General features: G+C 41.6%; 1 protein-coding gene across 9 annotated transcripts in view; it reads left to right on the forward strand.

The window, feature by feature from the left end:
- Window positions 1-25175, forward strand: part of DLGAP1 (DLG associated protein 1) — a 397438-nt gene extending 372263 nt beyond the window's left edge. For all 9 annotated transcript variants that reach the window (XM_066562060.1, XM_066562044.1, XM_066562035.1 and 6 more), the window contains 5 exons: window positions 1541-1632; window positions 10089-10507; window positions 19620-19711; window positions 21611-21763; window positions 24594-25175. In XM_066562060.1, the coding sequence (XP_066418157.1) occupies window positions 1541-1632; window positions 10089-10507; window positions 19620-19711; window positions 21611-21763; window positions 24594-24803 (966 nt within the window). In that variant the 3' untranslated portion in view covers window positions 24804-25175. The remainder of the gene's footprint in view (window positions 1-1540; window positions 1633-10088; window positions 10508-19619; window positions 19712-21610; window positions 21764-24593) is intronic.
- The last annotated feature ends 1190 nt before the right edge of the window (window positions 25176-26365 follow it).

Genomic DNA, 26365 nt, shown 5'->3' on the forward strand with positions numbered 1-26365 from the left:
ATTCCTGCCTGTGTGTGGTGCCACCCTCACAGCTGTGCACATCAATGAGCTTTTTAAAGTCAGACAGGCTTCACAGATAAAAGAAACTGACTTCACTAGTCTGCTGTCTGATCCATTTTGCAGCATCATTGCACAAGCAGTCATGCTGGTACAGCTGAAGGGGTAGTGTGGGAGTAGAAATACCTTAGGTAGGTGTTGATGCCAGAAATTACTTCTCTTACAAACAACTGCCCTAAAGGAGGTAGGTGGGTACACTGTCAGCCCTCTGACTGCCAGTAGAGTCAGTCTCTCTCCACTGAGTAAAGGGAGCCTAGTCCAGGCTTAGTCTGAGCTCAGACCAAGTATACACCTTGATGATAGTTCAACCCATCTCTGTAAAGCAGCACAAGCTGCAATAGCCACAGGTATATTCTTGGTTTTCTTCCTCCTCTGCCAAATAAACCTAGTGTGCACTTCTGGTGAACCTCCATGTGTGTCCTCTACACCCATCAGTCACTCTTAGGACATTGCAAGTCTGCTGTAAATCTGCTGAGCAAACAAGCAAAGTCAAGCAAAGAAAAGCCCTTCCATTAAAGATTGCTTCAATCTGTCAGTTATGGAATTTAAGGTGTATTTAGCTCCCCAGAACCCCAGTATCAAGGAAGTACTTCACCTCACAGAACAGCTTCTGTAACTCCCATCCCTCACTGAGCACTTTTCCTGCACAGGTTGGTCAAGTGGCTCTCAACAAGAAGTTGCTGGTGGAACAGCCACTAGAGCTGGATATTTTGCACACCCATGGTCAGTTTGAGGCTACAGGTTACTTCACAACACTGCTATGGCCCAAAAATTCTGTCTGCTGCAAAATGTTTTTCCTGTATGACTATCCATATTATATATAGCATTGGTAATTTACAACTACACTGAGTGGACCCAGAATATTGTGTTTTTGTTGAAAGACACATCTGTGGTTAAATTTTAACTTTATACTGTTGGCACAAATCTCCTCATGGAGCTGGAGCTGGAGATGTGGTATTAAGTTCCAGCTTGTGCTCCTGGGAACCACCTGTTTGCAAGATGAAGCAGTAAAGAAAATGAATCTAAGACTCATTCTGCTTTCTTAAAATCTTTTCTCTGCAGTGCTCTGATTTGAGGCACTAACATTTAAACAAAATAAACACCTGATTTTGGCATGAGTTCACATATGCATGCACGAACAGACAGAAAGTAAAATCAAACGGTGGAGTTACAGCTGCTCAGAGATGTGCTCTAACAAATGTGAACATCCAGCCTCTATAAAATACCAGATAAAATCCATCTGCATGTTGCAGGCTGAATATTGTCTTATCAGAAATGCTTTATAGATTAAGAATAATGAATATTCACTAATAACATCATAAAAGAGCACACCACAGAGAAATGACTAGATGAAGGAGCTCATGGTACAAGTTCTGTGTGCAGACACTCAGTAGTTAAGGTGCATAGAAACTGCAAGTAGCCAGCTGATACCTCTGCTAAAATACATTCTAATTACCTGTCATGTTTTGGGTTTTTTTTTAAGGTTGATGGTGCTGAAGAATCCACCATACCAGGTGATAATAAAGCAACCAGTAAGTTCCAGTCCATAGGAGTTCAAGTAGAGGAGGAGAAGTGGTGAGTAAAAGTTAATACTGTTTTTCTAAAGTAAATAATTATGCCACAACTAATTTTAAGAGCCCTAGTTCCTGCACACATGACCACATAAACCTGCTTCCTGGATGAATTGTTAGATCACCCAGCTGAAAAGCTGAGTCTTATAATTGTTGTAGCTCTTGTTTTTCAGAGAAGATTTTTCAGGACCAGTGAGAAAAATGGAAGAGAGGTGCCACATAATTTGAGGTCTCATATACTTTTAATAATCTCTTTTTCCCCAGAAAATCTACCTAAACAGTGGACAGTGTTGCAGTGTTGCAATTAGTATTGGGATTGCTGCAGCAGCATAGAAGTGATGAGGAAAAGTTTACCTTGTTTTTCAGCAGAATAATTTCAGCCACATGTAGCAGTGCAGTGGCAGAGCCAAACTGAATGCTTTTACTCAGGTATCTCACTCAGACATCTCTGCATTACAATTGTTCCCTTTGGAAAAAAAAAAAAAGTTGAGATTACAAAACAAGCCTGTAAAACTCTGTTCTCCCTACAATCCACAGTACATCCTGAGTTAGTAAACAAATATCCTCCAAGAAAAAAAAATTTAAAACAGAAAATAAACTAGAGCAGCTGTCTTAAAGGGTTGTGTTTCTTTTCTGATGACAAACTTGCAGTACATTGCAGGGCAGCATAACTGTGCATAACACTTGGGACACATAAACTTTTTGAGTGCGTGGCCACTACTGCAAATCTTATTTCCTTCCCAAAACTGGACTCAGTGGCTGAAGAAAAGCCAGACTCTCCCCTTGCCTTTGAGTGTGCAGGCCTGCCCAGTGTTGCTGTGACTCCAAGCACCCACACAAGTCTTGCTTCTCTTTTCTCAAGCCACTTAGGCACAATGTGACTTTTGAATGCTGGAGCCACATCCTTGATAACTCTCAGTACCTCCTGCGTCATAGGCAAAACCTCAGTGCAGTATGACTTGACAGTGAGAGAAGTTATCCTTGTAATTTCTCCAGAAAAAAACTGGGTGCAGCAAATCTGAGCAGACAAAATTCAGGCCCTTCCCTTCTGGCCTGCTGACTGCAGGAGCCAGTGGAGATGTCAATTTTCACACCATTTTTTTTCCTAAATCTGCTAAAAATACTCAAAAATAGCAGGTGTCTCTACACCATTTTCAATTCAATCAAATCTCCCTGTAAAGTAGAAGAGAATTTTCCTGAGGTTTTAAAAGACTAAAGTGATTTCAGCAAAAAGAAACGTGATTTTGCAATGATCCTGCTAGGCTGTTACCAAGTTCCTCATTAACCTGCTAAAACATCTCTTGCTGGCAGACATTTCTTTATGTGTTAGACCTTAGTCCCATTTACCCTCAACTCTTCCAGCACCAGATAAATGAGCACATTAGAATGGATGCTGAAGGACCATTTCACTTCAGCCTGGGCACAAAGGAAATAACTACCCCAAAAGCCCAACCCTCCCCCTCCCTGCAAAGAAAGAAAGAAAGAAATGGCTGTTTGTAAATACCTTACATCCAAAGTCCTCTTTCTACAGCAGTTTTTATTGCTCCAGAGAAAAAGGTAAGATTTTCCTGTGAGAGTCTGCCCTGAGAAAGCAATATTTCTGCATTACTTACTGACAGCAGTGTTTGAGGGTTTCCTAGCTGATAAAGTTGAGGTTGCTGTTGTTTGGAGCAGAGGGGAAAGCAGCAATCTATCATGGACTTTCAGAAGTGAACTGCCTGATAAAGGACAGCCCCTAATCCTTAGAAAATGAGTGCACTCAAGACACAAAGGGCTTATCATCACAGTTGGGCACTCATACTACTTTTTTTTTTCCCCATAATACAGCAGAGCACAATGTATTGATTATCTGTTACAGGAATAGAATTGTAAATACAGTACATTCTTCACTGTCCCTGCACCATAACATCTGCAAAGCCTAAGAAAAGCCCCTTTTAGCTGAATCTTTGAGAAATTAATGTCTTTAAAAATATTCCAGAAATACTAAATAAATGTAAAATGAGAAGAATGACACAGCAGGAAGAATAAATACAGTAAATTGATCATGTTTCCTTGACAGTCTAAGCTATTAATTACACTGTTACAAAACAATAAAGCTCTTTGCCTAATGCACCAAAACCTACCACAACTTTCAGTCTTCTTCTTGGCTTCCTGTTCTTTCCTTCCCCTTTCCCTCACCTCATACAATTGTGATTCTCACACTAAGGAGTCTTACCTCCTCATGTCCTTTTAAATATTCCTTCTTCTGTGTTTGGACCAGGTAAGCAAAACGCTCTGCCTCCATTTCTTGGCCAAAGTAATTCAAAAACAGAGCATCTTCACAGGACAGCTCTCTCTCTTCAGTCTTCCATCTCGCCTCAGACCTTTCATTGGCCCTTCACTTTCTCATGGGCCTCCTGCCAAGACAAATGCTTCAGTCCTCCTCCTCCTCCTCTTGTACTGCTCAAAGGATAAATGTGCTTCCTGCTACCTGACCACATTACGACTGGATCTATTGCTGCTGTTTATCTTATCCTCAGTTTTTATGCTGCTGGTTCTAAATAATATTTTTCAGACCCATTCCCTAACTGCAGCTCTGTGATTTCTAGCATTTATAGAGTAACTCTGTCTGGTCATTCTTTTGGAGAGAAATTGGTACACATTTCTTTCAACCTCATGATCTTACTGCGGTTAATCTTTTATCTCTCACCTGACCTTCCCCATGATGCTGACAAAACCCTAACCAAAATGTTCCCTTTTTCCTTCCAGGGCAGTTTTGAAAAGTGTACCTAATGAAATTCATCCATGCAATCTTAGGGCACTTCAATTTCTGTCCATTTCTGTTTGTCCTTTTTTTCTATATGTAACTTCTTCTTGACCTCAAAAGACCACCCTCCTCACTTAGAGAAGATAATTGAGTTGTTAAAAGTCAGCCAGTTCTACTGAAGCAGAAAAAAAAGAAATAATTTATTCTGCCAAAAACAATTAGCATGCATTCTTCACGAACAAGGGGTTTTCAGTCCCATGGCTCTGTAATCAGTTTTAGTCTCTCTTGCGATTTATCTTGCCTGCCCCAAGATCTCCTCCTATTACATTCTCACTTCCAAAATGGTCTCACTCATCCTTCTAGATGTACCATCAGCTGGTAATTGTACCTGATTTGCCATCACAAGAATTTTTGAATACTGAAACAATGGTAGTTTCTCCTACTGCCATAGGAGACTGCAGTAGACAGATGGTCGTTCTCCCTCTTCTCTGGTTTCTGGGGCACCAAGGAAGATGCCGCCATATCTTGATGCACAAAAGTGTGTCCTGACACAAGATACACAAAGTACATCCTACCACAGCACACCTCTTGATATGGTATAAAGTGGAATCATTTGAAATAGCAATAACATGACTATGTTAACATAAAGCAAATAATCAAACAAAAACCCTGCGTTGTCTCCTCCAAGAAAAAAAAAAAAAAAACAACTCACATCTATGGATTTTGTTACTATATAAAGTCATATTTTTCTGGTTTTTTTCCTGTAGGTGTTTGGGTTTGGTTACTTACTGTCCAACAAAAAATACTCAGGCTTTGGTGTTCTTCCCTAACTCTAACTCAAGCTTCTCAACACTGTACTCTTTAGAGTAGACCTTTCAAGTCTGTATTTTGGGTAAGCTAAGCAGGAAGTACATGATATGACATTTGGGGGATGTCCTGTGCAGGGTTAAGAGTTGGACTTGGTGATCCTTTTGGGTCCCATGCAACTAAGAATATTCTGTGATTCTGTGAACTACTTGCATGGCTTTTCTCAGCAGCATTTTCTGGCTATCTATGTTCTCCGTGGTGGAAGCCATTCCAGTGAGAAATTCTGAAGGTGTAGGTGTCCTATCCCTGGAACCATTCAAGGTCAGGCTGAAGAGGGATTGGAGCAGCCTGATCTAGTTGAAGATGTCCCTGCTCATTGCAGGGAGGTTGGACTAGATGACCTTTAAATGTCCCTTGCAACCCACACCCATTCCTCTGGCCAGTCCCATCCTGGTGGGACTCATTCCCCACATCACCTCCCAGCTTGTGCATGCTTGGAGGAGGAGCTCCTGCTCTGGTCCACAAAAGGCAAAGCAGGCCCTGGCTCTGACAGGGCCAATCTCCTTCTCTGGCCACAGCAGCTTGTGAGCTGAGGGAATGCTTACAGCCCTGGTGGCTCCCAGCCAGCTGGTGGGCTGCTGCAAGCCTGGCCTTGGCAGAACTGGCCATGAATTTCTGATCACACCCTGCTGGCTGGCAATAGCCCCCCTGCACCAGACCAAGCCCTGGAAGGAGGCTGAGCGCTCCAGCCAGCATCTCTGCTCTGCAATGAAAAGCCCCTGGGTTGGGAAAAAAAAAATAAACCAACTAGCTTTAAACAATGTGATGAACAAAGATGAGCAGCTGCAAGGAATGGGGTTGGAGCAGGAATATTGTTCCTGCCATTAGAAACATGGTACCCTATCTGCTAATTCCTTCTGCAGTTTGTTTTGTTCTGCTGACAGCAGCTGCAACCTTAGCAGAGAAGCCCACCACCAAAGAGGAGGACAGTCAGTAGGTAAAGTAAGCTGAGTTTAACCTAAATACCTGTGAGATTGACCATGCATCAGTTGGTTTGAAATTCATATCTTTTCTGGAATTTGGGGGTTGAAGTTTTTTTAAGGAGGGAATTATCTAAGTTGAATTGCAAACATGTTTTGCAAAAGAAAGCCAAAGACTTAGAAGTTGAGAGCTGAATGCCAACAAGTGACCATGTTGTTGTTCAAAACACATCATTCTGTTGTTCTCCATACTGGTTTATCCAGTCTGAGGTTTCATGGCTTTCTGCACCCTAGGCCAAATATCTGCTGCAGTTCTCTGAAGATGTAATTATTACACCTTCTGCCTGCAGGGCACAACTGAGTACAAAAGGGCCAAGCCTGAAAGCAGAAGAAGAAGCAAACCTCTGTTTTGAACCTTTTCCTTTTTTTTTTAGGTAAACTTGTGAATGTTTTATATGGTAGAAGTAGCAAAAACTTTATCATTATCTTCAACAGCTCTCCTCTAGTATAGAGTTTTAAGTGAGAGCAAAGCATAAAAGGCTCATGTGGAACACAAATGGTACTTTGTAGGAGTAAAACATCCTGGAAGTGAGTGAGGAAGCTGTGTCAAAGACTAAAATTACCATCTATTAGGCATTTTTTACAGATGAGTTGGAGGCAGGCAGATAGTAAGTGCCTTCCTACATTTCCATTTTATTCAAAATACATTTCCTTGGAAGTTTTTTTTTAATTTTGAACTGATGCTATATTCTATTGCCAAGTTGTTTTTCTTTTGAAGACAGATAAGTTACATAATCCAGTGCCAAGAAACTGTCATGCAAACCTGTAGCATACTATTATATAGATAAAACAAAGGCAAAAAAAGTAGGTCATTCTATTTCATTTGTTCAGCAGAGTCTGGGTTTGCTGGTACTAGCTCATACTGAACCCAGTAAGAGCACACTCCTGAAAGCCTTGAAATGTAGAGCCTCCAGCAAAACATCCTCCTGTCAAGCAGACTTTGATGCTTTCACATAAGCAGACTTTGATGCTTTCACATTTGGGTTTTGGCCTACACTGAAAAGCCAGGGTGTTAACTGAAAACACAAGTGGTCATCTGAAACAGAAGAATGTCAGAGTCTAGGGCACCAGAGAAAGCAGAAGGTGGCTGTGACACGGAGGCAGGAACATGGAGAAGAGCAAGCCTGGACTAAGGCATTTGCTTTTCTCACCAGTGCTATAGAAGGTGTGGAAAAGTACACTGTGTACTAATGCCTTGGCTCTCAGTGAACCCTGACTAAATGACTAAAAAGAAATCCTCAGGCACAGCATGTGCCTGTGTGGGCACACATGTTTTTGTGTGTGTGTTCTGTGTGTGTTCTGTGTGTTTGTATACCTCAGTGCAGATAAGGGATTTGTCAGGTTGGTTGTCAAATTAAAGCAATCTCTAAAAAAAACTAAGATGTATAACTAACATGTATTGGATTCACAATAGATTATCACTGTAATGTAAGCCTAATGCTAGTGTCTCTCTAATCACTAATACCAATATGACAGCTTTTCTCTGCCAGGGGCCTATAGCAGATACTAGGAAAAGTATAAAGGAGAGTGTGTAAAGTATAAAGCCTGTGAGCTAAGCACTACTTCTCCCAGTAGACATTCCCAATTTAGTATTCTGTTGTTCAGGAACTTCCTAAGCCAAATATGAGATGTGTAATGGCTCTTCCTGTGAACTTGATCAAGTTCTCTTTGAACCTATTTTTACCTTTGCTTTTTCCCAGGATTCCGTGGCAATTTAAGGCTGTCTTCCTCCCTACAGTTATTGCACTCAGAGAAATGGTGAAACATACCCTAGTCAGAATTTCATAGATCTCCCATAGTCTTCCTCAGCCATGTTTTCTAAACCTTTTCTCCTATGGAAAGGATTCCACCTCCTCAGTGACCCTTGTCCTCCCTTTCTAATTTTTTTCTGCTGTATCAGTCCATAACAAAATGCTTTTCTCTGCTTTCCAAAGGATAAATACTACCAAGCTGATGATTCTGCACACTCTTTATTTTTCAGTTTGCTGGTGCATATCATGCACAACTACAGTGGCACAACCATGACTTTTGTATCATTTAACATTTGTTACAAAAGAACTGCAAGCAGCAGGCACTATGTTAAAAGGCTTTTGATTATTAAAAAAAATATATACACAATCTATTATTGAAGTTTTCCTGGGACTGGTATGGCTGACATGTTAATTTGACATCAAATTAACATCATGGGCTTTTTATTTTTATTGGAGGACCTTTCTCAACTCCAGTTTTGCTTTGCTCTACTCCACTCAAAGCCCCAGATCAACAGCCATTAATTTCCTCTGTGAGCAGGACCAATTACAATCCCCCTTGAAGTCTACTACAGTTCTCCTGAGCTATCTGGATGCACCAGGTATATAGGACATTAAATCCTCCCGCAGCATCTTTCCATCTGCTCCCTCACCAGCTGCAGACTAAACATACTTGATGAAATTTTGCTGTCAGTTGTACTTGTTTAATTGGCTATTGCTCTTCATTGGAAGGTGGAATATAAATGAAGGGAAGTGAAATGGTGCCCAGCATCCAGTTCCTCCATCTCTTCAGCATTTTCACTGCTGCTTGACTGCGAACTAAAAACAGAACTGGCAATGGCAAAACAGCCAAAATATCACAGAGTAATAGGTCCTAACACTAGTTTCAAATGTAGATGTGAGATTGAGAACAAATTGGAGACTAAATACTGGCTGCATGAGTGCACAGGCATCCTGGATTTGTAAGAAGAAGAGATGGGAATCTATCCCTGTTCAGTTCCAAACTGTTAATCTTGAACCCTAAGTATTACTGATTTAAGGGACATCTATGGTTACTTTATGGTTCTACCTTTTTTTTCATCATGGGGCAAGACAGCAGTCTGCCTCACTTGTTTTCCACTCATACCTCCACAATTCACTGCTATGAAATGGGCTCTCATTACCACCTCCTGCAACAGCATTCCTCATTCCTTGTCTTTCACTCCTTCTCTGTCTCCTCCTCTGTCAGCCTTTTCAGTCAGATGCCTCAGACTGCAGAATCTGAAGTGCTGTTTACATAATAAAAACCCACTCAACCCAAACCCCCAAACTTCCTCTCTCCCCTGCTCGTGCCTTTGCCCTCAGATGCCCCAACAGAGGGGAACTCTGCAAGGTGAGAGGAAGCTGCCTACAGGAGAAAAACCATCACAAGGAGGGTAACACAGACAGGAGAGTACCAGCTTTGGTGAAAAAGAGATCATTTTGAAACTGAAGCTTGAATGTGAAAAATAGATTGTCTGGACACCGGCAATAGGCACTAAAATTGTGAGAGATGGCAGATATATAAATATGAAGAAGCAATAAAAATATTTATCTGAGTTAAAATTACTTTTTTTGTATAAATGGAATGTGTAATATTACATATGTAGTAGACTCATTGGTATTAGTATCTTACTGATTTCACATGTATGATTTTTAAATGTGGCTTGTGAGTTTGGATGTGTAACTTCAAAGGCGTGTGAGTTTAAAAATTTGAAAGATAAACCACTTCTGAAAATTGGGCCCCTTTGACTTTTCATTAATCAGTAATCTAAAATCCTGAACTACTGGCACTGTTAGCTCTCTCTGAGGCTGGCCTGTGGCTTTGTTAAATCACATAACAATTAGAATTGTCTCAATAATTATTGTCTCAATAAACAGTGAGTCTACATGGAAAAAGAGAGATGTATGTTTGCTTGTTTGCTTGTGCAAGAGAAAAAAAGCTTATGCTGATTATTTCAAGGAAAAAAACCACCTGAGTGTAGCACTTAGAGGTTTGACTGCCAGTCTTAGGAAGAGTGGCAGAATTTTAGTAAGTCCTTCCATGCCGAATTACCTAGAAAAAAACTTTCTAAACATTTTCTGTTTGTGCTCTCCAAAGCTTTCGCAGGTTTACACGATCTAATAGTGTGACAACAGCTGTGCAAGCAGACCTGGATTTCCATGAGAACTTTGAAATAATCGACCCTCAAGAGGACAATACATGTTCTGGACAAATATCAAGACAGTTTTCCCGAGATGCAAGCACCTCTACCGTTAGCATACAAGGGTCAGGAAACCACTACCATGCATGTGCAGTGGATGATGACTTTGAGACAGATTTTGATCCTTCAATTTTACCTCCTCCTGACCCATGGATTGACTCTATTACTGAAGATCCTCTGGAAGCTGTTCAAAGGTCAGTGTGCCCACGAGATGGCCACTGGTTTCTGAAGCTACTTCAGGCAGAGAGAGACCGTATGGAGGGGTGGTGCCAACAGATGGAGAGAGAAGAACGGGAAAACAACTTACCTGAGGACAGTAAGTAACCACACACGATAATATTGCAACTGCAAAGAAGTATTTAATATAGGTGAAATTCACTCCAGTGAATTCTGTATTGTACCCTTTCTTACTTAGCTAATGAAGCTGTGGTTGTGATTCTCAGAAGGACTGTATGTATGTATATCATAATCCTTATTAAAGCTGACAGGGAATACAAATGCTCGGCGCTTCTGAAACTCCAGTGGTATTCGTTTTTGGGATTGCATAGTTCAACGGATAATTAGGAGAGTGTGGTTAGGGATCTTGTAGTGTTAATGTTTCTTAACTCTTCTGTTTGAAATCACTTCTCATAACTTTAGAATATAGTTTAACAGATTGTAGTTCCTTTTAATTACATTCATATTTCAGTTGCCTTCTCAGATGGTGATTGGCATGAGAGTATTTAGATGTTTCTCCCTAATGAAAGAGATTGCAGTTTCCAAATTGTCCTCTCTCTCTCTCTCTCTTTTCCTCTCCAGCCTCCCTACATCTCCCTTGCAGTTCTCATTTGCTTTGACCATCCCAATAAAAGAAGCTCTTCATATTGTGTGATAAAAAACCACACACATGCAAACTACATCTGAGTTGTCACCACTGTCAGCTACATTAACCTACCTGTAAAGTAACAGGACTGTCTTGTAAACCTTCATTACCCAAAAGGGTTTAGGACTGAGTAGTTCACATCTTACTCGTTTACTCTAATTAGGGCAGAAGGGCTGAGCGTGTGTTTCCCAGTCCAGAATTTTTTCTCCCAGTAAAAATAGAAGGGTTTTTTCCATTTATTTCTCTTACAAGGAACAGTACTATTGCTAGCTGTGAACTTTAGACAGAGGTAAATCTGTGAAAATGCTCCTTGCAAATAAAGCTGTTTCAAGTTTTAGAAGTGAGCTTCTGGGAAACACTAAGAAGCAGCTGCTCATAGAGAATTCAGGTTTTTATAATTTAGACATGCCTAAGTATGTTTTCCTGGATATAAAAGTAATATTTTTCCAACTCCCAAATTAGCTACTACCAAAGCAAGGACTATTACTTCAGCTACAGAATTGCTTCTTGAAAGATTTTAACCTTTCCTCTCAAAAAAAGAGATGTTTGAATTCTTCTGAAATGTAAAGGTTTTGATTTATGAAATAAATTAACACTGGAAAAAAATTCTTAGAAATGCACAAGCTGTTTCTGCTGGAACTTTCCATTCAACACAGTGAATGAAAAGCTGGGATCTAGACAGCCAAAGTTAGACAAAATTGTAAGCAGCTGGAAATTTATTTTAATGGCAAGTATAAGATAACCTGAATTTTAAGATATGTAAAGGTTTTATATTTATATAAAATTTATGTTATACAATAGGCTAACAATTTCTTCTGAAGAAAACATATGGAATGTTTAACCTTAAAAGCAGATCCAGATTTCCCAAGTTCTAGAATTTTTGAATCTCATTTTTAACTCACATCATCAATGTATTCAAAAGTCTCTTTGAACATGTATCAGAATAAAAGTTTCTGTTGTTTCTGTAGTATGAAGAAATAAACCTTGTGAACAATAAGATTTTAGATTGAAAAAGAAGTGTGAACACTTAACAAACAGGAAACACACAACTTTTATAAGTCATAACAACATAGGACATAACGAAAACATATTCTATGATGAGGGTGGTGAGGCACTGGAATGGTGTTGCCCAGGGAAGTTGTGGATGCCCCATCCCTGGAAGGGTTCAAGGACATGAAGGACAAGGAAGGGTTCAAGGACAAGGGTTCAAGATGGATGAGCTTTGGGCAGCCTTGTCTAGTGGAAGGTGTTGTTGCCCAAGGCAATGAGGCTGAAACTAGATGATTTTAAAGGTCCTCTCTAACCCCAACTATTCTGTCATTCTATGAACTGATAATACTGGAAAAACCTATAAATATTTTATTTGTGCACCAAGGTAGTTGGTGCACCAATAAAGTTGTAGGAAAAAAACATGAAGTGAATTTTATGAGCCTGATAGATGCAGAAAATGCATATCTGTACAGAATTTTCTCTCAATGTCTTGGTGTCTTTAATATAAGACAGTTTTAAAGGGCTCTTGGGGCAATCAGTGGGAGGGGTCAGTTATGGGGAACATAAAGGAATGGTCAGGCTGGCTATTCCCAATGCCCCCTCACAGCACACCCGGCATGTGTCCTGGCACTTCTTGTGGTCACTGGAAATGGCAGGAGGAGAAGGGTCACCTGGGTTTGGTGGCCACTGTTGCAGTCCTTATTTCGGCGTGACGCTGTCAGCTGCCATGGCACGTGGCAGCTGCCTCCCACAGAGGCTGTGCAGGGCTTTCTGCTGCACCCCAGCACGTCCCGCTCTACCTGGTGCCAAGGAAAAGCATATGGCCCGGGCCACTCTGCCCGCTCAGCAGTGCCAGGAACAAAAGCCTGGTTGTTACAAACCCTGCCCTGAAAAATGTCTTTTTCATACATCTATACACTTTAAAGGGAGAGAGGAAAGAAGCAGAAGAGGTGCGTTTGCTTTGCTTTCCCTAATGAAACATAACCAGAGCGGGGAATGCATCCTTTGTTTCCAACCTGACATGCCCAGCATGTGTTTGGCCAGATAACAAAATAAGGAGAACGTGTGATGAGCGAGGTTTTCTCGATGCCATGGCAGCTGACAGAGGGCTCATCCCCCCAGCGCTCCACGTAAAACGATCCGCGCTTCCTCCAGACAATGCGGCCCTTGTGTGGAACAGCTGTCTCGGGGAGACGGCTCGCTGCTGTTTGACAGTAGCTTGTATGTTACATAGATACGTAGGGTATTATCTAGCTGGGAATGGATCTACCAGATGGGATTGAATGTTTCTAGCTGGGAAATGGAGTCTGCTGCTCTGTATAAAAACAAGCTGTGGTTCAGCGGCTGCACGATGAAATGCCAATATAGAGAGAAATGTGGCTTCCCTTCCGCCATGAATTATTTATTGGATAGTATATTCTGGTTGTATCTGAAATCATTTTCTGATAAAGCTGCAGCTTGTGTGACAGGCAGATGAACACCAATCACACTTTAAGCTAACATACTTGATGTGATTTCAGTGTATTTTGCAGTTACAGGGAAGTTGGCTACAAACTCTAGGGCTCTCATAAAAAAAAAGAAAAGATGTTACACATCTGAGGCTAAACACCTTGTGAGACTTGATTGACGCTTTGGATCAGGTCTCAAGTGAAATCAACTGTTGACTTTTTTTGGTTTTTTCCTCAACCATCTGCTTTCTCCTCCTACCTCTCCCCTGTAAAATTTCAAATAGTCAGAGCCTCACCACAGCTGTTGGTGACTTTTGGCTCAGACCTCTATTGTCACCATTTACATACAAAATTAGCACCATCAGACCGGGCTCCCTGCACAGCTCTGACCATTTTTTTTCCCAGCAGGGGTGGGCACAGGAACATATTCCTATGGCCTTGGCCTGTCTTGGATGGGGTATTTTGCTGTTGTTCATATTGACCTTCTTGGAAAAACCAGAAAGCTTCCCCTGGCCCCCGCCTCCAGAAGTTTCTCTTTCACATGAGGTTGTACTGTGGCTTTGGTGTAAAGATAACCATCAGAAGCAAACAGCAGGCCTGATTCACCACAAGTCAGGTGTAATGTGGGTTTAGTGGTGAGAAAAGCCAGGCCAAATCATGTAAAAACTAAAACAGAAAACCAAGGCTCTCACAAGACCTGTCATTATAATTCTCCTGTGTGTATACAGTAGCCCTCTGGGCTAGTGTGTGAATAAAGGTTGACCTCAAATCTGCAGGAACCTCACTGCTCAGGACCAGAGCCTCTACAAATGCATCCAGTTCTGACAAATTATGCAATGCTTACACACTGTCTACTGTTTTTGGTTTGTTTCAATTGTTTCAAAAGAAAACAAAAAGTAAAGGTTAGATGCAAGAGAATAAAATTTAGGAAAAGGTACATTTTTCATAATAGTTGTGCATGGCAAAATGAAAAGAGACCCATGAGCTCACACTCAGCCATAAGCATGGAAAACCATTCCTCTGCAGGGCTTCTCCAAGCAATCCTGGCCTCTGCTGCTCCGAGGAGTTGAGACAGCCTCATCCTGCAGTGGGCTGGGACAGCCGTGCAGAGGGATGGTCCCCAGCCTGACATGTGGCCGAGTCCTGCTGGAATCCCCCTGGCTACGTGCCTCTGGCCATATGCCCAAGTCATCCTTTTCTTGTTCTGGTTTTCTTTTGTCCCCAGAAGGGACTTCTCCCTACACGAGGGTTTCTCAAAGGACAGCCAGCAAGGAAAGCCCTACCAGTGCCCAGAGGCTAGCAAGGAAAAAAGTGAAATCCACAAGCAAGGAAACGATCTAGTTAGGGAAAAAAAACATTAAATGTTCTAATAAAAGCCAAGTAAGTCAGAGAACACATGGAAACTGCTTTAATCCAAATGAGAAGCATTTGCTCATGCAGACAGCCCTATTAATTTCAATGAGATCACTCCTGTAAGTATATATGACTCAAAGAAAGGACTGCTCCTTCCCTAGTTTGTTCCATTTGGCTGTTTTCTCCTTAACAGCTGAGCTTAAGACCTGAGCAGTAGCTTTAAGTTTGAATTTCCTGGCTTTTGTCATACTTGGCGTTATTTAAATGTAGCTCTGTCAACATGAATAGGCTAAAATGCTGGTCCATCCTGGCTTGGAAATGGATTGTGACAGCTCTGTGGCAGGATTGCTTCATATGCATAGTGCCCAGCCAACATCTGCAACGCAAATGTCAGGCTGTGTCCCTGTAATTTCAGCTATTGTTCCTGCCACTTGCTCCTGGGGCAATGAGCAAATCCCGGTATTCCGTTCCCTAGCTTGGGCCCTGCCTATCAACCAGGTGTTTTCATGTTAAGGGCATTTGATAGTCAGGAGTCGTAAAGTGCCTCCTTTGTCACTTGTTAGACCCTGAGGCCTGTCAAACTTCAAATGCAAATACATCACTTGGGGTTTAAGGCCAAATAGTGCTGTCCCTTCTCAAAACTCCCCTGGTTTCTCTATGTGATTACTTTTCACATCACTTCAGGTGGGTTTTGTTATTTTCTTATATTTTGTTATCCTTATTATAAACAGAGTCATCTTCCTAGTTAGAGTAGATGGCAATAACTATTTTTTTGCTTGTGTTCACAATTCTTTTATTTTGTTGTTTTCCTATTTCTTTTCCAATGAAGACGTGGAGGAGGGAAACACATAGAGCTCCACAATTTCAAAACAGGTCCTGTGCAATTCTTAGAACCAAGAGAAGCAAGAACTTACTGCTTGAACAGCAAACAGTCCAAATCTATTTTCAAGAATGTTTTAAAATAAGAACATTGGGGAATTAATGATACAAGGATATTCACTGTCATGTGTCTGTCCTAGAATAATATTCTGTGATTCCTAGATAAGATCAGTAATAGTGAGGACGCATTCCACAGTAGCTGAATTCCATCAAAATAGCTGTAAGTTATTCAAGAATAGACATAATTGTCCATGTCTTAAGAAATGTCACAGGAGAGAACCGGATTTACAAGGAAGATAGGTCAAAGCAAGAAGGGAGGGAAAAAAAAAAGGGAAAAATTCAAACTATTAAAACAAAACACTGCAGTACACACACTTCTCCCTCTCGGGAAGAGGTGACAGCAAAGCATATGATGGATGTTAATAATGTTGCTTAATGCATTACTGGAAGGCATTCAGATCCAGCAGTGCTGAGTGTGCTGTATAGTCCTGTATGGAACAGAAAGCAGATATGAATAACATTATATAGGTGTTTAAATCCATTTTGATTGCATCTTGATGGGTTGGGATTTTTTGTTGCTTGGTTTTATATGTTTTCTTTGTATCCTATTAGCTGAACACATCAATTTGAATGTTTATGTGTTTTTCCTCCTGCACCCCATCTCCCTTGCTGTTAAAGATTACTCTGATTCTTTTCTGATTTGTTTTGAGTATTATCTTTGTAATTCCATTTATTTTCTTGGTATTTGGCTTCAAACCTTGCAGCCTTTTTTTCTAAGAAAATCTAATGGTCTATTTTTGCTTTTGATTTTTTACTACACCTTGGCCTTTCTGTTGGGCACCAGAGATTTTGACTGAGTAAGCAAAATGAGCACTGTGCCTTGAAACACTAAAAGCAGCGTGGGTTTGGAAACAAAACTTAGGCTATTGATAAGGCTTTGTGTCTTCTAGAGACATTCCTTTCAGCTTTTTGTATGCTTTGTGTTTTGTCTTTTTTTCCCCCTAACTTCCGTGACAGAGTTGGTTGTTGACCAGTTGCACATTAACAGACCCCTTGCTTTTGAGGGGCGAGGAATCAGTGACACTTGACTAGATACAGCCACAGCTACAGCAGAAGTGGCAACAATAGAGAACAGCATCAGCATGCATCCCGCAGTCAGCTGGGATGATGGTTTTTAGGCAAATAGCCAGTCACTAGGCAGCCAAGGACAAGGACTTCCTTTTCCCTCTGCTGAGATCTCTGAATATTAAGCTCTTCTTCCCCAAAAGAAAGAGGCACATTAGCATCCATCAACAAGTTGTATATACATTTCTTCATGCTTGGGATGTGATTTCCAAATCATTTGGTGCAGGTTTCCAGGAAAAGCTCACCTTTTTTTTCTTATTCTTTTTCTTTTTTTAATCCCAAGAAGTTGAGAGACTTTTTTTCTCCCCTTCTCAAGTCTTGAGAAGTGTCAGAGTGGCCGAACTCCAGATGAGGCAGCTGTTCCCAAATATACTCAGTGGGAAGAGTTTTCATAACAATGGGAACCACATGAAAGCTCTCGGAGTAGCTCCTCCTACTATTGAAAAGTCCTTTCAGTTGAGTGGTTTGCATATTGGGTTGCATAAATGACTAGACACACCAAGGGGTCCATTTTCAGCACTGTGCGCATAGAATTAGACACGCAAGCCTTGCTAACAATAATTAGAGTTGTGTGCAAAACTCCCTGCGCAATATGCTGAAAATATTCTGCTTAGTGAATCTTCCAGCTCACGGCTATTTCCTGGCAGTGCTGAGCTGAGTTCTGGGAACAAAATGAAAGTCTGGGCTCTGTGTGTGTTCACAGAGCTCTCTCCTATAGGTTCGGAAAAAAATGTGAAAAGACTCTCTTCCCTCCTCCTTTTTCCCCCCTTTGTATGTCTGAAGTATAAATGAACTCCACATCCCACTTTTCCTTCAACAGCCTTGAGAAGTGAGCTTTGAGGCTGGTGAAGGAAAATCCATTTGCCTTGAAGGAGGAGAACACAGAGTTCAAATAACTGTGTATCGAGTTTCAGTTTATCACGAGTATTTGTGCCAGTCTGCATAGTATGTGGCTACTCAAACCCTTGGAGAGGCCTTTCTCTTACCAAGCACTGCCATGGTGGCATTCTGGTAGCCAGCACTGCAGCCAGTCACAGGACCAATGAAATGCTAAAAATCTTGTTAGAAGGGGTTATAGCAAAGTTGCATGTATTTATGTATGTATGTGTTTGTTTATTTATTTTTCATTGTGGTACATCAAAATACTTAGCAGTATTTTCCCAGGGGAGCTCTGTTAATGCTGTCTTAACTTTCATGCAAAAAGTGACTGTGCCCAAGGAATGGTGCAGAAGATGGCAGCTTAGGACCAGTATCTCTTCTAGGCTCTACCAGCAATTCACTCACCTTGAGGTGGCCACTTCGTCTGTTTGTTTTCCCCATTCCTTCTTCACTTGTCTCTTATATCCAGGCTGTAAATTTGTCACAGAAAAGTTGCTGTGTCTGTTTGAGGGCTGGGACAATACGAGTATCTCTGAGTAGAAATGATAGCGAGAACTGTGACACAGTGGCTGCCATTCATGTTTTTCATTAAGGAAGTGGTAATATTTAAGAAATTCATTTAAATTAGTTGTTTAATCACTTGTTAACCAGAGAATTGGTCATAATAAGTTGTTTGAGCTGAGAGAGAAAATTAATGAAGGAGTCAGACAAATCTGTAATGCCAACCTATTTTTTTTAAAGACATTCTTGGGGGTTTTTCTGAGCATCGGAAATCTCAAACAAATCAGTGGCTGCTTTCTTCCTCACAGCATCAGTTCTTTCACTCAGCAGTCCCTAAATTCACACTCTGTTTTCTGGATTCACTGTCTTACTGCCAGCTAAGGCCATGTCTACCTTTTCACTGTTTCTGCCTTCTTACTTCTTTTTTCACACACACGAAGGTACACACACACACACGTGTTCACACACGTGTACAGATACACACAGAGTCTCCCCTGGACCAGAACTCCCCAGGGAGCCCCTGAATGCACCAGTCTATGGCTTGGTTTTGGGAAGTGTATTCCCAACTACTGCTGTAAAGTCCCAGTGTCTGAATGCAACCAAAACAGTATGAGCTCCTGCTTTATTCAGAGGCATTTACTATGGGCTGTCTTCTGGTTCACTGCAGCCCTTCACAGCACTCAGTCAGCCCAAAGGAGCCATAAGTACCCAGCTGTCTGTACAAAGGAGTCCTCAGCCAGCTGCGCATGGACTCTTGACACCTCCCTCCAAATCAGCAGCAAGGAGGAGAGGCCAGGGTGCCATTGCTCCCTGAAGTACTCCTGGGCATTTGAATTCAAAGGCAGAAGCAGCCTTTGGTTGCACTCATGGAAAGTACTCAGAAGGTCCAGATGAGATTCGCTGGAGTGCAGTAAAACAATCATCCCCTTTCTGGGGCTCTGGTCGAGCAACACTCAGCTACACCTGACAATGAAGCCTGAGTTGCTAAGTGAGGTGGAGAAGCAAACAGAGTTTGAGAGCTGCATGTCCTTGTGCAGGGAGCTGGGTTTGTATTCAAAGCCTGAGCCTGGGTCATGGTGATACGAGTGGTGACATTTCTGGTGAGCTTTCTATACAGCCTGCAGAAGCTTTTGATTAGCCACGTTTACACTGTCATTACAACTGGTTACAACTGGTCTCACTGAGAGTAAGGTGCAGCAACCTTTTACATATTTTTTGCCTCATGGAGATCTGACCTTAGACTTATCAACTTTTCTCTTTTTGTGGCTGAAAGATAACGTACCTTTTGAAAGCCAGAGCTGACTGCTGCACAGCTTTCTCCTCTCTTTTTATAGGCTTTTACTTGCCTGCAGCAAAGAAAGCATTGTGACTTACTCTTCTTTTTCTCTCAGTTCTAGGCAAAATTCGAACTGCAGTGGGCAGTGCCCAGCTTCTCATGGCTCAGAAATTTTACCAGTTCAGAGAACTTTGTGAAGAAAACCTGGTATGTAATTTTTCTGCTAGATACTAATGTGTGCCTTTTACTAACCCTGTGAATAATGCTACATAAACTAAACTGATTTTCTGACTAACATGGCAATTTTTCCAGTAAAGGCCCTGATATGAATTTGGGAGTAACTCAGATTTGTCAGAGTCAGCATGAGTTTCACAATAGCTTGAGACCCTTAAAATATTTAAGGCAAAAAGCTTCAGGTGAGCAATCACTGAGGCTCTGCAACTGACTTAAGAGGAGCAAGGATCTGTCCCTTGATCAGGGAGGTCATGGGCACACGGATGGGTAAAACACCTTAAGGTCTTTGAGGGTGGATCAGAAATCTCCCAAGCTGGGCTTTCCCAGGTGCTCCTAGGAAACAAGCTCCAAACTAAAATCTGCCTCAGTGGAAAAATGCAACAGAAATTGGCTCTGTCTTAATTAGACTTCCAATTCTTAATATAAAAACTGAAAAAGCCTTCTGCTTGCACATCTTTGTGTAAATAACAGCCTACAACTGGGCAACCTGCTAGAGTCAGGCTCTGAAAAACTAGGAATCAAAGTGTAATCTCTGGTCTCCTTATGACTCTAAAAATATATACTTTATTGTTTTCAATAATTGCACCTTTCATGGTATAATCATCCTACCAAAATCCTTTGTCAGTGTGACTGTGAAAAGCACAAATAGAAATTTTATAAGGCAACCAACTGACTCTTTTGGGTTTATTCCTTCTGAAGAGGAAGAAAACTAAAGGCAGAGTAAAACCTGAGCCATGTAAAACATCATGCAAGGTGCTACTAATTATTTATTTATTTATTAACAACAAAATTAATAACAATGTATCAGTGTAATCTGACAAGGCCACAGCACCCACAAGACTTGCTGACTGATGTAGAAACTCCTCAGCATTTATGAAAAAAACGTGCTTGAAGTGAGTGTATGCAACATCTCATTTTAAACAAACAGTTTCAGCTGGGAGCCACCTTTCTACACATCCTGTAGAAAGCCTTCCCTCATACAAGCCTTGCCAGTGGAGCAGGGATTAGGTTTAGGGTACGCCTATTGCAAGCAAAAAGTGTTCAGAGCTGGGTTGCACTTAAGGGACAGGGTTTATTGGGTCTGGCCCAAGCTGTGCTGAAGATGCTGACTGTCAAGATACGCTCTTCTAAGCAATGCTCTTGAGCTGATGAGTTTGCACACACAAAGCAATGCTCCCCACCTGTGTCCCAGTTTCATTCTTCCAAAAAATCTGCCTGTAAAAATGGGTTTACTGTGCTTCTGCATGCAGTCTCAGTCTTCTGAGCTTCTCACCCAGCACAAGTTACTCTTGACAAACAAAAAAAAAAAAAAAAAAAAAAAGGAAGAAATTGGCCTGAGGTCTATAAGAGAAAATGTCACTTAGTGTATTTTTGTAAACCTTACATTTTCAGAGTGCAGAAAAAGTGTTCAAACTTTGGTGTATCAGTATTTGCACATGCAGGAAACATACATTTGCACAGGTATCACTCTTTTTTACAAGTGTGAGCATGGTGGGGAATCCTTTCTCATGGAAGTGAAGAGGAGGATGGCAATTCATTTCAGTGCAGATAGGATTGCCACCAGTTGTGCCCAGGAACATCCCTAGGCAGATCCTGCCACAGGGGCCCTTTACCCTTAGTCTGTGTGGGGAACCTGCTGCCTTTGGTGAGCAGTGAGTGCGTGTTTGCAGGGCACAGCAGCTCAACGCCGAGCCAGATTCCTCAAAATAAAACCCGCCAGTAAGTAATGCTTTGCTTTGCTCCTCTCTCTGGGTCTCACCCATCACCTGGATCTGTTCAAACTGCTTTACTAGCCAGATTTGTAACCATTTGTATGAATTCTTTACATTAAGAAATACTAAAGCCAACATGTTTTTTTCTTGTGTTACACAGAATCCTAATGCACATCCACGGCCGACCTCCCAGGATTTAGCAGGGTTTTGGGATATGCTGCAGTTGTCCATAGAAAATATTAGTATGAAATTTGATGAACTTCATCAGTTAAAGGCCAATAATTGGAAACAGATGGATCCTCATGACAAGAAGGTAGAACACTGTAGATTTTGTATGCTTCATTTAAAACCCTGCACAAATACTGGACAGATTAAATAGGCCTCTGTGTTACAGCGTTGAAAATGTGAAATGAAGCTCATATCAAATTAATTTCATTGTAATAATAATGTTTACATAATAATCATCTGGGATATTATCTGTAATATGTTTCAGGCATATTTTTAAACCAAATCTGTCTTTGTGAATCGGATGATGGGAATGTGGTACTTTGTTAAGCTTTACATTTAATCATATTAGACGATCAATCGTTGGAAGGAACTGCCTTATATATTGATTCTTAAAATTAAATAAATCACATTTACGGTTCATATTATTGCATACAGCAAGAGTTCTAGGTTGTGTTACTGAAAAAAACAGGGAAGCACTGTAACCATCGCTGACTTTGGTAGCCAGGTTAAAAACAGCAATATCAAAAATATGCCTTCCAAAATGTTACATGAAAAAATTACATTTTTTTGTCCATTTGTTTGTTTTTTATTTATTTTGGGCTTTTTTTTAAATGGGTGATTTCACAAACACATTCACTTTCCTGGTATTGTTGTTTACCTGAAGTAGCATAAAAATCATCTGGAGCTTTGGTGGGGATTTTTTCCCTTTTTTTTTTTTGGTACATGTAGTCTTCTTCTGTTACCATGAAAAACTACCACATCCAAGTGTAAGTCACATTTCACGTTACATTCTCATTTGGCACCATTGCCTTTTTTTTTCTCCTCCACCTCAAGACAAACAGCACTTGGGTGAGCCAAAATACACAAATGTTTCAAAAAATCCTTAGGGCACAGACCCATTCCTAGAGGAACCAACAGTCTAATGTCGCGCTGCTGTAGGTATGTAATTTGGTGGCTGAATTTCTGCTGTGACTGGTCTGATAGCAATGAACACAGCCAACAGGTAGGGTCACCAGAAGGAGGGGGAGCACAATTTACAGGTACAGTGGCTCAGACAGGAGTCCTGGCTACCTCATCTTACCTCAGCTGGCTGCTGATGACCAAAGTGGTGTTTTCTTTTGGACAAATAACCATAATAATATCAAACCCCGTTAATCTTGCAGCAGGAAGCTTGTAGAGGCAGTGCTGGTAGCACTATTCCTCCTCCTCCTCCTCCTCCAATCAAGACTAAATATTCATTCCTGACTTAGGAGTGCCATGTTCACACCATTTGTGCACACCTAGTGTGTTTTGTAGGGGAATGAATGGGAATGTGTTTTCCTAGCCCAAGGTACTGAAGGCAAGTCATTTTCTTATCTTCTTTTTTTTCCAGTATCTATCAAAAAAGGAAGTTAAAACTGCCAAACATGCATGCACAGAAATGCTGGTATATGGTCTTTCCTTAGCTTTTACAGTAAAGTGGGTAGGCTGAGTGTTGCAATTGCAGCAGTAAGAAATGAGAGCTTTCCTTGAAAAAAAATGTGCCTTTTCTTTGCTTCTGAAAAACATTTCAAAGAGTTTCCAACAAAAAGAAGACTATAGCAGTTTAAAGGAAGTTAAGTAGTGCTGAAGAAAGGGACCTACAGTAGGAAGGTAAAGATTCTAAAGAATTACACTGTGTTCCTGTTTCAACAGCATTTGTCTATGATTTTAGATGAAACAGATCATCTCCTTTTTTAAAAAGGATTAAAAAAAAAAGAAGAAAAAACTTTCTGTGGAATTGATATTTGCCTTTGGCCTTTGCCACTGGGCCCTTTTTAAGCAGCATAGATTAATCCTTGGATGGAGAGAAAAAGCAAAGTATGAATAAGTGTAACTAAGCACCTTTATATTTTGAGCCATGGAAGCTGTTGTGAGCAGCATGAGAGAAAACGAAAGGGCAGAATGGGACCTTTGTAGTGTGATAAAATCCCTTCGCTCAGAGACCGTGTTCACAGTTGGAAGGGGATGTAACTTAAAAGACAATCTAATTAACTTGACAAAGTCTTTGTGGACGCCTGAAATTCAGTTCTGAATACACTTTTCTTTTAGGAGAGAGATCCTTCTCAGAGGGTTTCTTTTGGTTGGGTTTTTTTTGTGGGTTTTGTTTCTTTTTTTTGGTTTTTTATGTGTACGTGTGTGTACATGCACCAGGATATACATAAAAGCCCTCCTTGTTGGTCACATATCTGGATCTAGCTGCCACCATGATGATTAATGCATGTTCTCCTAACGGTTTTTAAGTTTTTCCTACCAGATTTTCTATTTCTAGCTGAAATGTAGCCTCATGCCTATTTAGCACAAGGCCAGAGTTTATGAGCTTGCAGAGCAAGACCCCGAGCATGGGATTTTTGAGCAGTCACTAAACTGCTACGAAATAGATACATAAACATGTGGTGTGTTTTTTTAAAAACTACTTACTCTGATGCACCAGCTGCAGACAGCTAGCTCCTGTCTGCATTTGGGAACGCCAGAGCCATGGCACCTCCGTGTTGCAGGAGCACCTAGCGCTATGCACGGATAGAAGAGGGTGGCCCGGGAGCTGGGGCTCTCCAGAGTTCCTCTGCCGAGAGCAGCGTTCCCTCCCGGCTGCCCCGGTGGCGGGAGGTCGGTCTCTTTCCTAGTCCCTGGCACTAAGCAGGTAGTGGTGGGGGCCCCGGCCCTGGCAGCACCGTCCCCGAGGAGAAGTAGCACGGCGACCGGCCCTCCCCTCCCCTTTGCCCTTGCCCCATGTTTATGAACCCTTGAGCACAAAAGCCAGTTGACTGAAGACAGAAAGGCAGATAAGAGCTAACAAACCTTAGGTAAAATGTGTGTTCTAACTACTGATATATCCTAGTTTTTCCCACCTTTCCCTGAGAAGCTGTATAATGCCATTAACCTTCTGCTTTGATCAGGAGAGAAGGGTCCCTCCTCCAGTGCCAAAGAAGCCATCGAAAGGTCAGGTGCCACTCATACGAGAACGCTCTCTGGAAAGCTCGCAGCGTCAGGAGGCCCGGAAACGGCTGATGGCTGCCAAGCGCGCTGCGTCGGTTCGCCAGAACTCAGCTACCGAGAGCGCCGAAAGCATTGAGATATACATCCCCGAAGCCCAGACCAGGCTATGAAGGGATCCAACCGGGAGGACTCTATCTGGCAAGACAAGCCTCATGTATAATCTGCCCCTCTAGGCTCCTGCTCAAGGTCACCACGAAGTATTTGTACCTCCTCCTCTCTCTCTCGCTCTCTGTCCCTACTCTCCCCCTCCCCTCTCTCTGTACGCAGCTGCCCCGATGCTCCCAGTGAACTCCACTGCCGTGGCGTAGTTGTCGGTCCTCCGAGAGATGTCCTCTAATCACCCTTGCTTTCTGAAGGTTCACCCATGTCATCACGATGCTTTGTCACATGTACCGATGCTGCCACTTTGCCTCATGTAAACGAGCATGATCCCTTTTTCTTTTCTGTTTGGAACAAATAAACGCAGCACTCAGACTTCCACACACCTGCGCGCACCTGTACAGTAGATGCTCCATTTAACTTACTCATGATCTTTAGTTGATCTAAAGCTAGTCTGTTACCCAGTGTACAGCAATATCGAACTGTAGGGGACTTTGGTATTTTCAGTCATGCAGGGTGATCCTTTCGGACTCTGCCGTCTTCCTCACAAAAGATGAAAGGAGCTATGACTCGGATTCCCTTCTTTTTATTACTGGTTTGTTTTTTTTTAAGCAGATGGCGCACTTTATTCTAAACCTCCAAATCACATCTTCACCTGAATTAAGGAGTCACACAAGGGGAGGGAGCTGGGGTGGGAGCGGGGAGGGGGGGACGAAAAGAAACCCCACAGCTCTGGCAGGTGAAAAGGTGGAAGTATATCCCACAGGTGAGATGGCAAGGGTTATAAAAGATCCTGTGGAAAGATACCTGCACACTCACAGCTGCACAAACTGCCTCATTTTTATTTCATCAGTCACTACTTAAACATTTCAATCAGCAGAAGATTGTAAATTCGATCTTCCAGGGAAATAATCTATTTTGAAAGGCAATAAAAGAGTAAAAAGGAAGGAGATAAGAAGCAATGACAGTTGAAGAGATAATATAAAAGAAGGATTTTCTTGTCCAAGTATTAAGAATTTTTAAAATTGTACTGTATTGTCAATTCCTCTTGTATTGTATTGTATGGATTATATTGGTTAAAAAAAAAAAAGAAAAAAAAGAAAAAAAAGCTTGGTTTTGTTGATGTCTTAATCTCGGTGGGACCATCCAATCTCACACGTCCATGCAGCCACACGCGGACACCTGTAGGTGAATTACTGTACATGGAGCCTCTGATGCTTTTCCAGGCCAGGCTTGCTTTGCTCTTTCCACAGCTGGTTGTATGCTACAGTTCAGACTGCTTATCACCAAACCGTCCATATTTAGGAGTAAATTTCTAATTCAGCCTCCTCTTAATAGTATAACGTACTCACTTGAACAAGAACAATAGACTATTTTTCACAAGTTATGGGATCAATATGAACTTAATATTTTTCACGACAAGCCTTCCTACCCTGGCTTCTGCCATTGTTTTGCAATCACGAAAAATATGCATCCTAAGTAGCTCATTAATAGTGGGCGGAAATGGCAGATAATAGGGCTGGAGAGGAGCCTGAGAGGTCAGCTCCTGTGTGTCTGTCCCCTCCAGCCACCT

The sequence above is a fragment of the Molothrus aeneus genome, chromosome 1, assembly GCF_037042795.1.
Source record: "Molothrus aeneus isolate 106 chromosome 1, BPBGC_Maene_1.0, whole genome shotgun sequence".
NCBI lineage: Eukaryota > Metazoa > Chordata > Aves > Passeriformes > Icteridae > Molothrus > Molothrus aeneus.